Genomic DNA, 15,115 nt, shown 5'->3' with positions numbered 1-15,115 from the left:
GTGAATGAATAGGTATTTGAGAAGACTGTCAACTAAAATTCAGTGCAGTCTATGAGAATTCTGACCTTGGTTGGACGGTTTTGGTTTTTGTGTGTCGTCCCAAAAATCTTGTGGCGTAAGTTACACTTTATTTGAATATTGTTTATGCTTATATTAGTGTAGCTTGATTATGTATGTATAATCTGTATAGTTACATGTATATATATATATATGTCTTTTGTAGTGTATATTCATCGCGAATTAAGTCAAGACAATCTAGAGATCCCGAACAAACAAAGTCTTGATTTGGTCGTGTTTTGGCAGTCGTCGTTGTATTGAAAACAACCACAATAATAACATCATCATGTACATTTACCTTTGATACTGACATTGGTTATTTTAAGTAGTAGTTGCTCAATGTATGTTGAATAATAGCTTTTTTAGTTATTTTGAGTATTGTACAGGCTTGATGTATGTTGAATAACCGTGTGTAGTTATTCTGAGCATGCTCCGATACTCATCTGTATGTTGAATAACTATGTATGTAGCATTGTGAGTATATAATACTCGATGTAAAGTGAATGGTCACTTGCATATAAACTTGAATATGAAGCCTGATCCCAGGGCGACAGAAGGCCAAGTATATCCAGATTGTTACATCTGGATAGAATGAGACCTGTACGAGGCTTATGCGACTATGCACTATGTAAAGTGTACAGTGCGGTGATGGTGGAAGGAGACAAATTACAGTGTATATATTGTGTGCATAATGAAAAATAGATGTACATGTGAGAAATAGATTGTTGACATGGATGTATTGAAGTGTTGAAGTATTAATGCCTTAAGATGTTAATGTATTACAGTGTTGAAGTATCAATGCTATAAGATGTTAATGTATTGAGGTGTTGATGTTGTGATGTATTGATGGTATGATAATGATGTAGTGATGTATTGATGTTCTGATATTGTTGTTGTGATGTATTAATGTTCTGATATTAATGAAATGATATATTGATGTAGTAGTAGGGATTTAGCGTATTAGTGCAACATTAGTGTATTCGTTAGAAGGGTTGAATAACCTTAAATATTTGGAAAGTGTGTGTGAAGTGTGTGAAGTATGTAAAGAGTGTAAAGTGTGTGAAGAGTGATAGTCAGTGGAAAGTAGCTGAATGGGTGTGAGTACGTAGGTAACGTCATTATCAACATAATTCTTAACTTTATTTAATAAATGTATCATATATTCTTAATCCATATTTGGGTTGTGTTATTACTCCGTGTTGTGACATCTAGGTATGGGACAAGTAGATCAGTCGATTGTATTAATAATTCAGAATAGTTGCATCTATTCCTCGAGATTTGTTACACTTTAGATGATGGATTTTTTTTTAATATTTCGTCTTTAGTTATAGGTACATTGAGAATATCCTCTGTACTATCTTTTGTGACATCATCATTGGTACAATCATGTTGTACAATACTGGGAAAGTCGCCCGGCATAACGGTATAAGGATCTATACCTAAACGTTATCCATAGAATTGTGTCTACCTTGTCATCTGTCAACTTCTAAGTAATGCCTATCAAACAACGTAAAACTTTCATCGGATAACAACTTCGATTCAGGGCCAACTTCAAATTGTGATTAGTATAGTTTTGATTTACACTATCTAGATATGCTGTTGTCTTGGTTTTAGTTATATGTAGGATATTTGACACAATGTATTCACATTTATTGACATGTTGTTGAGCCTGGCCTTATACACAATAATCATTACAGCCAAATGGACACTAATGTCGTGCCATCAGCTCCATGACTTTGTTTTCACTATGCCTTCATTGTCTTCCCGTTTGTTAATCCAGTTGTCGTCCTTGGTATCGTGTTATCTTTGTACATTAATTATAGCATGTGTAAACCAAACTTTCAACCATCTTCTAAATATCAATTATAATGTATTCGCACATGAGATGTATGGTTTATTATTTTGAATTGCCAATAAAAAAAGCCTTGGAGACAACGACTTATGTTTATTTTTACCTCATTAGGTAAATATGGCACAATTGATTGACTAGGGAGATATTGCTTTCTCAGCATGATTCAAATGCAGATGATAGTATAGAGGAAACTCCACGTGTGATCACCAATTATTTTATGTAGCCCTAAGATATACTACTACTACTACTACTACTGCTGCTGCTGCTGCTACTACAACTACTACTACTACTACTACTACTACTACTACTACTACTATTATTATTACTACTACTGATGCTGTTAGTACTATTACTTCTGTCGTTGCTGCTACTGCTTCTACCACTGCTACAATTATTTCTGATTACTGCTGCTGCTGCTACTACTACTACTACTACTACTACTACTACTACTACTACTACTACTACTACTACTACTGTTGTTAGTACTATTACTTCTGTTACTACTCCAGCTACTACTACTACCACATGCTACTCCCATCCGTACTACTATTGCTCCATCTCCGATACTACTATTACTCCTGCTGCTGCTGCTTCTACTAGTGATATTGCTACTACTTTTGATTACTGCTACTACCACTACTACTACTACTGCTTCTGCTACTACTCCTACTACTACTAACTACTACTATCACATGCTACTCCCACCCCTACTACGATTCTTACTTCTTTTTAGATTACTGCTACTACTACTATTACTACACTTACAGTTACTACTACATTACGTCTACTACATGTCTACTACTGCTACTACATTTACGTTTACTACTGCACTACTATTACTTCTAATGCTACTAGTATTACACATACTACCACCCCTACTACTACTACTACTACTAATACTAATTTTGCAGCTACTGCTACTACTAACTACTTGTACTACTACTGCTACTAATATTGCAGCTACTGCTAATACTAACTACTTGTACTACTACTACTACTACTACTACTACTACTACTACTATTGACCTAGTGGTAGAGCGTCTTTCCAGAGAGCGAAAAGTTAGATCCCCGGTCGCGTCATATCAAAAGACATTAAAAAGATGGTACTTGTTGTTACCCTGTCTGGTGCTCGGCTTTAAGGCTAAAACAAGGACTGGTCAGCTCGGAGTCAGTATATTGTGTCTGAATGGGATATTCCTGTAAAACTGCGGCATGACATCTCAGTGGACCAGCACCATAAAATCATTATTACTCGGGACTAGCACAAGCAGTCATTCACACACATACACACACACGCACGCACTCATGCATTCACGCACGGACATCGCTATATATGACTAAACCATTTTCATAATCATCAGACATCTCGTATACACTTCGCAAACACATGCAAAAGCATGACAATTGTTCACCTGAAAAAAACCCAGTCAATATAGGGTCTTGTCTCGGACAAAAGTTTTGTCACTAATGCCTCCAAGGCTGGAGCTGCTGAAATACTGACAGACATAAAAGGAAAGTTGATTATTGGAAAGTTCAATGTTAACGCAAGAGAATAACAAGTCTAAAACATATTCCATTGCTCGTAAAAAGCAAAATAGGGTTAATCTGTGGGAAGGAATCGTTATTGAACGATCAGAAATGAATATTTATGCAGGTTTAACTGCTATCAGGGTGAGTGAGTGAGTATGGTTTTACACCGCTTTTAGAAATATTCCAGGAATTTCATGGCGGTGGACACCAGAAATTAGCTTCATACATTGTACACATTTAGGGAATACAACTTGGGTCTTCGGCGTGACGAGCGAACGCTTTAACCACTAGGCTACTCCTCCGCCCCAACTGCTATCAGGCGTGTAATGATGACAGTACACTTAAACAGTGTATAGTTGTGTTGGACACTTTCTGGCAGCTGATCAAGCCTATATGAGATATGTAAGCTGTATATTTTTGGCTTAGTTCACGGATACGTCGGCCTTAAAGTCGAGAATTTGGGGAACATAATCAGTAATGTCATTGTTTATGCCGCCGACAGTATAATCCTCAAAATATTTATCATCTTCTTGCAAAACAATTTGGATACCAATGAGGTCAGACCCTTTTGTACTTTCTCCTTCCGTCTGAACCAATTAAAGTCTTCAAGCCTCTTTAAAAGCAATGTCAGTGGTATTTGTATTCTGTATTTCTATTAAGCGAATCAGTAATAAAGACTGTTAACCCAAGCTCAATTACACAAAAGATTGATACGAACATCATGGTACTTTATTTTCAAAGGATTTTACTTGTGAAGCATACTTTATGTTTTTAATGCTGACCCTGCTTTCATTTTCTTCGAGAGCTTTGTTGCCACTTTACTACGCACACTATACATACCTGTTACATGTTCCTTCCTCACAATCTTTAAGTGTTACTGGTCCTCCAGAATATCTTACTTATACAAGTTCTGTGACTATGATTTATCTCCGTTGATATCTCAGTAGACTCAAGTATCAAGGTAGAGAGGAAACTCCATGCATGATCATAAACTAATAATATGTCGAATTTACATCTACTACTGCTGCTGCTGCTACTACTACTTCCCTCTTCTCACAATAGCCTAATCCATACTGAAGTAGGACGCCAAACTCAAAGCTGAGTCACACGATAGTCAGGTCCAAAGAAAAAGCCGGTATGTTTCTTTAGATTACTTTTTGTGAGTATAATGCATCATGTGCATGATTGCACGTTATCTATTTAGGAGATAAACCTACCATGTTTTCAATTTAGAGGTTTTGAATTTTTATTATATAGTTATGCTTGAAAGACTGAGATTTCATATAAGTTGAGAAAAGTGATACTAAAATAGTATCTGACTACAGTGACAGTGAAAATAACACTTTGCCGGAAGTACTTTTCACACAAGAGTTACGTCCCTTGACACTGCACTTGAAATATCTCCCCCTGAAACGGATTATCTTCTGCTAATCCTAGTAAAAAAACAACAAAGTGAAGATGGAAGACATTCACCATTTACTAGCTTCGATTACTTTTAGTTTGTTTGAACAACACGAAGCAGCTCCTCCCATCCGTTTTTACAAAGTTTGTAATGAAGATAGTTTAATTTGTTTATATAAAACAAACACTGTCAACAACAAATGAAGTTTATAATAATAGGATATTTCATGTGTCTTAAAATTGGACAACTTCAAGGATAAAAGAGTTTACATGTCACACTATACGAAACATGTTAAAAAACTGCTATAACAAATACTATATTTTGAATAGTGAAGATCATGCTACTATCAACTTTGCCAGTATGTCAAACGTCAACACATCTGACAAAATAGGAACTGTTTAAACTGGTTTGATCATAAACAAAATGTATGATTATATCATTCCAAGAGAGCGACAGCTCACTTAAAGCTGTAGTTATTAAATCATTGGAAACTGAACAAAAGGTCCGCAACATGCGTTCATTTTCACAGTGTTATATGGCAGTGGAAATGATTGTTTAATAATGTTGTAACTGTATTACATTGTTTCTGTTGAGATTCAGTAGAATCACATATCATTGTGTTTTGACAATAATTAGTTGTCAGGAATGTAGTACCATTTAATGTAGGTAGTGGTATAAAATTTGCTATATTTAGATGCGTGTGTAGTCAAGTGTGATCAGGAATCTCCTGGAATGTTCTAGTACAGCTAGACTAATCCAACACTGTATAAAGCCTTCCAGAAGATATTTAGACTAATAATAAGTGGGCAAATGCGTGCCTATATCATCACACCTCACATTACATCAAGACCAGCGGTTGTGTGAAGATCATTGTTTTAACCCTCGATATCCAGCCTTGGCCTATTTTGGAAGCTTGACTACTGCTTTCATATATTATACTGCCATTTCACTTGTATTGCTATTGAATTTTGCACTACCTGTCTATTGCGTACTGTCATTGTAATTTATGTGCAGTCTTTTGTATTGATTTGTAAACCTAGTTAATTCACTAATACAATTGTCAAATGTATACCAATCCATTGGTGTTCACTGCATTCTCTTCCGTACAGATTTCTAGTTTAATTTATTGTTTCAATTTGGGAATCGACACCGGATTGCCTGTAGGCTGCGTCTGTCATTGTTTATCAAAGGATCATTTTCTAAGAAAATAATAGGGCCCGAAAAACTCAAAGCGCACTATAAGCTTACCAAACAGACAGAATTTATGCTAATTTTTTGTTGCATCTCTTCGTGATAATGGTTTAATCATATTTCTTCATGAACAATCTCGTTTCCATTACAAAATGTAGGAAAAGGTCATTTTCGTAAACGCGAGTATCAAAATGTCATGTTCCTTCATTTTCATCATTGTGTGATTTAGTCATGGACCTTCATGCAATGACAATGGAGAGTTGGAAACTATCTATCCAAGGTAAATATTCACATTTTCTCATCATCCCCTCGGAGACCTTGGTGCTGAAGGTTTGATCCAGTGACGTATGTGTGTCTTTAGTAAACGAAACTAACCAATTTAGATCTTAATTTTAACCCCTTATTGCAACCTCTTGTCAACACCCACTTGGGCCTGTTTCTCAGCCCTTTCTTAAGTACCATAATAAACGTATTTAACAGTAAGTGCGTGGTATTCGAATCTATGCGATTTCTAAACGTCCAACAACACAGGACTTTTACATAAAATCCAAGGTAGTTTGTAACATTTCTCTTGTGATTTACGAAGCTGAACGGTCATGTATTTGATCCCCACAATAGTCTCTGTTCATAGAATTGCAATCTTATTTCGGAACTGGCATCGTCTCATCATTGCCTACCGCCTCTCTCATGGTACTAGATGTATCTACCAGATATAGTATACACTATAAGATAATCATATATCATCAATACAAAGTGCATTAAAGTCAACGATATTTCAGTATGCTACCTGACTGGGCAGACATCGATACGCTATAATTGGTTATACATGAAACTGACAAGTATAAGATGGTATTCTATACTATTAAAATATATATTCAGTATCTTCTAAATCAGCAACACTAGGTAGAGGTTTAGAATGAAACTGTTCTCTACTGGGACTGTACGATATCTACAACAACCAAGTCAATTTGAGGGAGGTCGACGTCGTTTATCTGACCCAGTATGGTCTATCAAGATAGTCATAAACGTCTTACTGTGTCCCAATAATTCCTATAAAGTAGCAAAATAAATAACCTTATGGGTTCCTCAAAATGCACTTGAAGTGATAAAGGTATGATAGAAAAACTGCCAAATTATTTACGCAAACAATTCCTGAAAGACAGCGGCGATGTTGTTATTCATAATCTTGTAAGTATTTGTCCTATTGTGTACCAAAACTATAGCCAGCACCGTACAGAGTATCATGTACATCGCATAACAATAGTCAACAAAAAATAATTAATGAATCATATATACAACAAAAAAACAATATTTTAGAATATATATTTTCGACAATGACATAAATATGTATAAACAAATTTTGTTGTTATATGAAATCAAACAGTTCAATATATATTCACAGCCGGGTTACATACTTGGCCTGTGATTATTTGACATAATACCATACTCATAACTATATGGAGGAGATAACCATAGGCATCTGTAGCTGTACCTTGTAGACACCTTAACGGTTGTGTCTGATGTTGGACGGATCACTATGGAGACACAGTATGAAGAAGTGTATGACAGAGTAAGTTGGGATTTACACATTCCTGAACAGTATTTAAGTCATATCACTCACTTCTCGTCAGTTTGTGTGGAGAACGTTCAAAATGATGCGGATTGTAGACCATTACCCTAACTGTCTCACCGACGGGCGTGATTTAGAATGGTGCTGACAGGCTCTGGGTGATAATTCGGTCGATGCCGTGATTTGATGTCACGACTAGAACATCCTGACGTGGCTATGCGACGAAACTTTACACAACGAATATTCACGCAAGCCTAACCACCCGATCCGCTAAGTCGCTTCTTACAGCCAGCATAGATTGCTGGCGACCACTTCTAACCTGGAATCCGACGGGTTGCCGACCGCAATGACTCCTATAATAGAGAAAGTGCTTCAACCCCTACAATTATAGTCACGACACCACGATAATGTATCCATCCATTGTAAAACTTATATCTAATATATAACATAACTAGGTAGACGTTGTCATGATGTTGTTATAGAGATGAAGTTGTTGGTGGTGTTATAAGGATAACAGCATAATGGTCAGCAGAGCATCATGTTATGCAACTCTACACTGTATACAGCAGTGCGTTAGCTGGAAGGAATCTATAATACTTCAACTATATAATAAAAATACAAATCATCATCATATTTACAGTAAACTACGTTTATCACGAACATGCCTATACCAAACTGACGGATATGACGAACTTTTTGTCCCGAACATTTACTGTTTATATGTTGTGCATATGTTTATAATGAACTCCGGTTATAACGAACCAAAATTAGTGGCCCCTTTGAGTTCGTTATAACAGTAGTTTACTGTATTTCATTAGTCATGTTCTTGCAACAGCGACCAGTACACTTGAATGCTTGCATCTCTAGACGAATAGTCTATATCTTCACTAAAAATACATTAGGAATCCATATCTACAGAGGGTAATCCACAGCAGGCGATGGTGATCGGGTGCGCTGAAGGGACTCTCCAATCCTTGACTTCGTCACTGGCCCAAGGACGGAGAGTATCACAGGGAAAAGGAACACAGCATGCAGCATGCCGAACAGGATCACTGTAAACATGATCTTGAAGAAGGAGTTGAAGATGTAGGTCTTTGAAAACGCAAGCACAAGAATGCCCAGAAAGGATGACAGTCCACCGTTTAATATTGGACCAGCTGCATGGACAATTGCAGATTCGGTTTTCTCTCTCCTGTTTCTTCCTTCTCCAATCATATAGGCAGAGCACACGTGCACACTGAAGTCCACCGAGAAGCCGACAGACATGATGAGATGGATCATTGTCACTGAGCTGAGACTCAGTCCCCAGATATAAAGGAACCCGAAGATGCCAACGAGAATAGAAACGACGTTCAGGATGACAAGGAAAACCAGAAGAGGATGAGGAAGAAAGATGCAGGTGACCACAGTCATGACGACCAGTGCAACACCCACAGTTTGTAGTGTACTGGGTAGGATGGCAACATACTGCTCAAAGAAGATGTAGGATGGGTAGAAGGTGTAGACAGAGAGAGGTGAGATGTCTGCCAGAGCTCGCATTCGAACCATAACATCAGCTTGGGCATTGGAGTCCTTGATTTTAGTTGAGAAAAAGTAGCACCTAGATGCAGTAATAGAACTGTTGCTAGAGTCCAAAGCAACATCGTTCTCATAAACTGTATTTGCTGCAAGGAATGTTTTCAGTCCCGACACAAAGGCCGGGGAGCTGCTGCCATCGTAACTTGAATCGTTCCTGTAGCTGTGTAACCAGCAGATGAGGGAGTCAGCATCAACACCACTGTCGGACTTTGCATTCTGTATTAGCGAATCAATGTTATTTAAAGTTTGTGCATTGGTGTAGTCCGTTGTCGACCCAAAGACAAATGGGATTGGGAATGCACCTGAGAAGTATGTGTCATACGTTTCACTGTATGAGTAAAAGTAAGAGGTTGAGGAAACAAGATTTTTCAGAATCAACCCTTCCTTAAAGTTGATTGTTCCCCAAATGGAAACACCAAGGTAAACAATATATATAAAAATAACAACTATTTTCCCCCACATATTCAGCAACATTCGTGGCAAGTACTTCCGTGGCAGTGTCTCAAAGAATCGTTCATCCTGACCCCTCTCTGTTGGTGGTGAGCCTCCACAGCATAACACTTTGCAGGTGGAGGCGCCATCTTTCCTGAGTTCGTCTCTGGATTTGGTTTTGAGGCAGGTCATGCAGTGTTTGTTACTGTCAACCCGACGGCCATGGATGGCGAGGCAGGGGGAGAAGAGGAGGCACTGGTACAGGTAGCAGAAGATGACGGCCACTCCTGTGAATGAGAAGAATATAGGTACAACGAATATGAACGCTATATGAGTTATTAAGGGAACACAAAATAGACCGATTGGTGAGGTGAAATGGGGTTTTACGTTAGGTTAAAGACTGTTCCACTTACATGGTGACGTGCCTGCACGTGTGTGTTCGGTTGTTTGTACTACCTAGGGCTTATGCCAGTTTCATAGAGATACCATGCCACAGCTTAACATGGATAACCCAGCCATTTTTGTATCCCCTTATTGCTGAGCGCCATTCTAATGTCCAAGCAGATGCTCTATCCACAAGACCACGGAGGCGGTAAAAGATTGCAAACTGGCCAGCACGTGCGAACTGTAAAAAGAACTGGGTTCGAACCCACAATAATAGGTTTCTGGTGTGCCCAAGGGACGCAACTCTGCACAGAGAATCGCGACGCCTTAGACGACTGGGCCACCCGTGCCCCCTATGGAGATAACAATTGTACTGATTGTATAAAGTACTGATTTACCGGACAACGTAGAGACAAAAGCAGAGAATGGTGTCATTCTGAAAATTTGAATTGATGGTAATTGACATCTTAACTGAAGCCAGGTAGGTGTAACTGGTTTTGGGCTAATATACACCATACTAACCTGTGTATACACAGAAGTTCCTCACACTGAGAAACACAGAAGACACGCCAGTTAAGAAGGCCAGGAGATCAGTGAGGGACGTGATGGTGATACCGATACCAGCTGAGGCAAAGGTCATTCCCATCCTCTCGGCGACGGACTTGTCTCGGTGAGGGTAAGTTTCCGCCCAGCTGGACATCAACAGGAACATGTCGTCTACACCGATACCTTCATCAACAAGAGGATTTGAGTAATGACTTGTGAATGAACATTGGGAGTTCAAGTGTATTAAAATTAATCCAATATATTAAAATGTATATTTCGCTCGAATAAAATACGAATTCTTGTCGGAACTACTTTCACTTTGATTGAATGATACTATTAATCAGCTAACATTTTCATGCGCCACTCGTGAAGACATCAACTGTCTTGCCAGTCGGTGAGATATATCATCTCCATATCCAAGGACAGTCTATTGCAAGTTCTACTTGATAATGAAATTAAGGATTATTAAACCTTCTTGTGCTATGTCACTTAAGGGGTTTGCATAATATGCCCGTTCTGGTGTAGTCCAAAACATACCTATGACTAAGAATGGTGTCACACCAACGATGTTGACGAACTTGACACCACAAAGGCTAACAAGTCCAAATGAAGACAATATGCCAAATCCAGCAGCAAGAACGCCAGCCCATGATGCCCACGTCCTCGATGACACCACATCACCGCCGGCGACGACAGTGGCATACGTGATCATCAACGTGAACGTTATAGAGAAGAACACGATGTCTCCGTTTGTGTTTTTGTTTAGCTCTGTGTCCAGCGAATGGGAGGCAGCATAGTTTATCCTTGTTGATGTTGTGTTTAAACTTGCTACTCTCTTCAGGAACGCTTCTTCCCATGCGCTTGCTTTTGCTTTGTTAACCCCTGAGTCCAGTCGTAAATCAAACGTAATACTCAGGTACTTTGCAGACACCAGTTTTCCACCTGTCGAATCAACCTGTCCAAGAAATGCTGATATGTCTATGTTATTCCAGTTTGGGTAGGTGATTCCACCAGACAGATACACATTATATACAGCATCTGTTGTGAGAAACTCCCCTGAAACATAGCAACTACCGTCCTGCCGAGCACAGATATCGCTGTAAGTAAACACCACGTTGTCATAGGTTGCATTAATACTTTTGATTTCATTTATTTGGGTTCGTATTTCTTCAACAGTAGCATTAGTGAACACGTTCCCACCTGTCGTGCTGCTTATCAACAATCGGCCATACATGTCAAGAGCCGTAAGTGCATATCCGCGGTAGTTGCTTCCTGTGGCGTCTGGGAACGTGGCCTGGTACTGAACTCGGTCTTGTGATGCTCTGCTGTTAATGGGCGTGTACAGTGTTTCTGTATCAGTCTCGTTGGATAACGTAAGCATGCCAAAACTAAGACCAATCGCCACAATGACAGATCCGATAATGAGAGCCACGGGATACGTTCCGATAAAAGTACCAATCTTTTTGAAAATCCTCTGGAAGAATCCGGACACAGTCTCAAAGCAGGCGTTTACAGAACAAGACATATTGGTAGTTTTTTTTGGGAAGTATCTGGAACAAATAACAACGAAACATTCGGATATACCAATAGTATCATACGTAGAATATCGCAGGTGCATTGTAAATTAACACAAACGCATGGCATATTAGTCTAATACTGCAGGAGACATATTTGAATGTAGCCTCAAGACGTTGCTCTGCCGATCAGGAGCTGGCTTGTTCATTATTGATTTATGGTCGTGCATCAGAGTTTGTCGTTTCTTAATGTCGTAAACTTGCTGTCATGGAAAGTGATTGACAATGTGTTTCTCTCAAATAGCTTGCAAGGTTAACACATTGCTAATGATGTGTTGTTGTTGTTGTTTAACACCGCACTCAGCAATATTCCAGCTATATGACGGCGGTCTGTATATAATCGAGTCTGGACCAGACAATCCAGTGGTTGACATCATGAGCATCGATCCAAGCAATTGGGATACGATGACATGCATCAACCAAGTCAGCGAGCCTGACCACCCGATCCCGTTAGTCGCCACCTACGACAAGCTTAGTCGCCTTTTATGGCAAGCATGGGTTGCTGAAGACCTATTCTATCCCGCATCTTCTCGGTCCAAATTGCTAATTGGTAATGATATTGGTACTGATTCTGGTGTCCCAGCGTCGTGATATGGAGTATTGGTAAGAACTGTGTAAAATAACGCTCACTTTTGTCGGAGTTTATGACTTATATCATATCAATAGGCGGATGTTACGTTTATCCGGCTAGGAATTTGTCTCCAGCACATTATGCTTGTCGTAAGAGGCGACTAAATGGAGTGGTCAGGCTTGGTGGCTTGGTCGACAGCGTGTCGGCGATCCCAACGTGGAGTGTTGCTCATTTTATCAATCACTGGACTGTCTGTATGTAATCGAGTATTTACTGGAATATTCGTGAGTCCTGCGTTAAACAATATCAACGCAGCTGTGTGCGTGAAGGATCCACAGTACAGTTATTCTACTTTACGTTAAGAGAGGGGCTAAACTCATGAAATATGTAACGTGTAGCTGACAACGTCCTCTCGCACAGAGTTACACAAGCAGTTAAATATTTATACCTTCTTTTAATCATGTCTGTTCACTACTTCTTATGCAAAAGAAGGATTAATGTCGACGATGTTGAGCGACCCTTACGATGAGGGTCAGGGTTGAGGTTAGGGGTGGATCAGAGGAAATCAGAGGAGGGTCACCAAAAATTTGGCTGTCTCTAGAGGAGGGTCATAAAACACATACACATAATTAAGGAGAACCATGGTAACATGAACAATTTCTAATAAAAAATAAAGTGCTTTTGCATTTTGTTTTGTTTTTCAGGAAGGGTCATGAAAAAACTGCACAGGGACATGGTGTGGGTCACCCAAAATATGACATGCAGGGGGAAAAGGGGAGGGTTATTATTTTTCAGTACAGGAGTGCATCAAAAACCTCTGACCCACCCACCCCTGTGATAAATAGTCTGTCCCTTATTCGTCCTGATATTCCCTGGACAGGTAACGCGGATTTGTTCATTAAAAGAACGACCCGTGAAGATCCGGGGTAGAATAAGTCTTTAGCAACCTATGCTTGCCGTAAAAGGCGACGATGCTTGTGGTAGGAGGCCACTAACGGGATCGGGTGGTCAGGCTTGCTGACTTGGTTGATGCATGTCATCGATCTCAATTGCGTGGATCGATGCTCGTGATATTAATCACTGGATCGCCTGGTCCAGACTCGATTATTTACAGACCGCTGTCATGTAGCCAGAATATTGCTGAGTGCGGCGTTAAACAACAAACCAACCAACCAAAACCAATCATTAGAAGATCGTTGTTAAGCTGCAGCTATCCACTGAAATTGATTTACGTCATGTAACCAACGAAGCGACTCATGCACTATAATGATTTGACCCACATCCATGCCCACACGTGCGTGATATTGACTGGCCATGTGATTGATTGATTCAGGACTCGTTCATCCGTGTGAGACAGACATGCTATTGTAGTGTTGTACTTGTTGGAATATACTGAATAGGAATACACGGATATGGATGTTTTTGAAACGATACCATATGAAGGGTTAAATGATTCCTCCACAAAACAGATAGTCCTACCTGTTTGAGAGAATAAGCTTTTGAAAAAACTGCTAATGTTACATAATGAGTGGGAATGATGAGAGAAATTGCGTTTTCTATTAATGAGTGAAATGAATACATTTTGACACACTAGGGTTCAATATTGGTCCGGTCTAAGTAGTACAATGACTGGTTAACCCTTCTCATGCTTACCATGCGTGTCGGCCGGTTGTAAGTAAATCCAGTCTATCTTCGCCTCCACAGCGGGATCCTGGCACAAGCGTGTCTGGCAAAGTGGGATGGCAGCACTGTCATAATAAACCGTCTTTTGCTGTCTTATTTTCGATACATGACACTAGACACAGTCCCTGCATGGGAAAGTATATCCCATGGCACCAGTCATGGCACCAAACAGATTAGGACTACACAATCGGGAGGTTTGCGCTGGCGAGACACATCAGGTAATCGATATTGCTGCTGACAGGCTGGATCTGCGCAGACTCGACAACGCTAATCTTATTCTTACATGTTGTATTAGTCACGTGGAGTGTTATACATTACATATATCCCATTACTTAATGTAAAGCCAGCATGAGAGGTGTTTGGCTCTGTTGCTTGGTGAAATATTCTATATAACAATCAGGTTGCCAATTACCCCACACGGCTGTATTGTTGTTTATATACTTCAACTCACAGGTCATGTCTGTCCTTGATGCAGAAATTCATTGTTCTCTGGTCGTGTCGATGATAACAATGAAGCACGTGTTTGTTGCTAACACACAGGGACAGCAATGTGGACTTCAAAGCATGTCTTTGAAGTTTACATTGGAATTACCAACGCAAATTCATATAATGCAAATCTCTAAATAAATGCATGATTTAACCGAGCATAACGCCAAAGATAATTATCATGGATGAAACTTATATATCATCACATCAAATTGTAAATATAAGCCACAAAACCCTTCTATATTCATAAGAAATATGT

At 39.3% G+C, this 15,115-nt stretch overlaps 1 protein-coding gene across 1 annotated transcript; it reads right to left on the bottom strand.

The window, feature by feature from the left end:
* Positions 1–7,436: 7,436 nt before the first annotated feature.
* On the bottom strand, positions 7,437–14,554 carry LOC139474202 (patched domain-containing protein 3-like). The gene is made up of 4 exons (XM_071257105.1): positions 14,341–14,554; positions 11,080–12,092; positions 10,519–10,725; positions 7,437–9,899 (listed from the first exon to the last, which is right to left on the bottom strand). Exons 2-4 carry the CDS (start codon positions 12,065–12,067, stop codon positions 8,515–8,517), a joined length of 2,580 nt encoding a protein of 859 aa, XP_071113206.1. The 5' UTR covers positions 12,068–12,092; positions 14,341–14,554; the 3' UTR covers positions 7,437–8,514.
* Between the last annotated feature and the right edge of the window lie 561 nt (positions 14,555–15,115).

The sequence above is a fragment of the Haliotis cracherodii genome, unplaced genomic scaffold (genome assembly GCF_022045235.1).
Source record: "Haliotis cracherodii isolate W230 unplaced genomic scaffold, xgHalCrac1.p SCAF_3, whole genome shotgun sequence".
Taxonomy (NCBI): Eukaryota; Metazoa; Mollusca; class Gastropoda; order Lepetellida; family Haliotidae; genus Haliotis; species Haliotis cracherodii.
The sequence above is the reverse complement of the archived record's forward strand: the minus strand, read 5'-3'. Positions and strand labels throughout refer to the sequence as shown.

What these genes read in the sequence shown, in the direction of transcription:
- LOC139474202 (XM_071257105.1), bottom strand. Translation starts at nt 12,067, where the DNA reads ATGTCTTGTTCTGTAAACGCCTGCTTTGAGACTGTGTCCGGATTCTTC. An exon ending in GACACCATTCTTAGTCATAG is followed by an intron (nt 10,726 to 11,079) that starts GTATGTTTTGGA and finishes TTGTTGATGAAG; the next exon opens with GTATCGGTGTAGACGACATG. An exon ending in GAACTTCTGTGTATACACAG is followed by an intron (nt 9,900 to 10,518) that starts GTTAGTATGGTG and finishes TCTCATTCACAG; the next exon opens with GAGTGGCCGTCATCTTCTGC.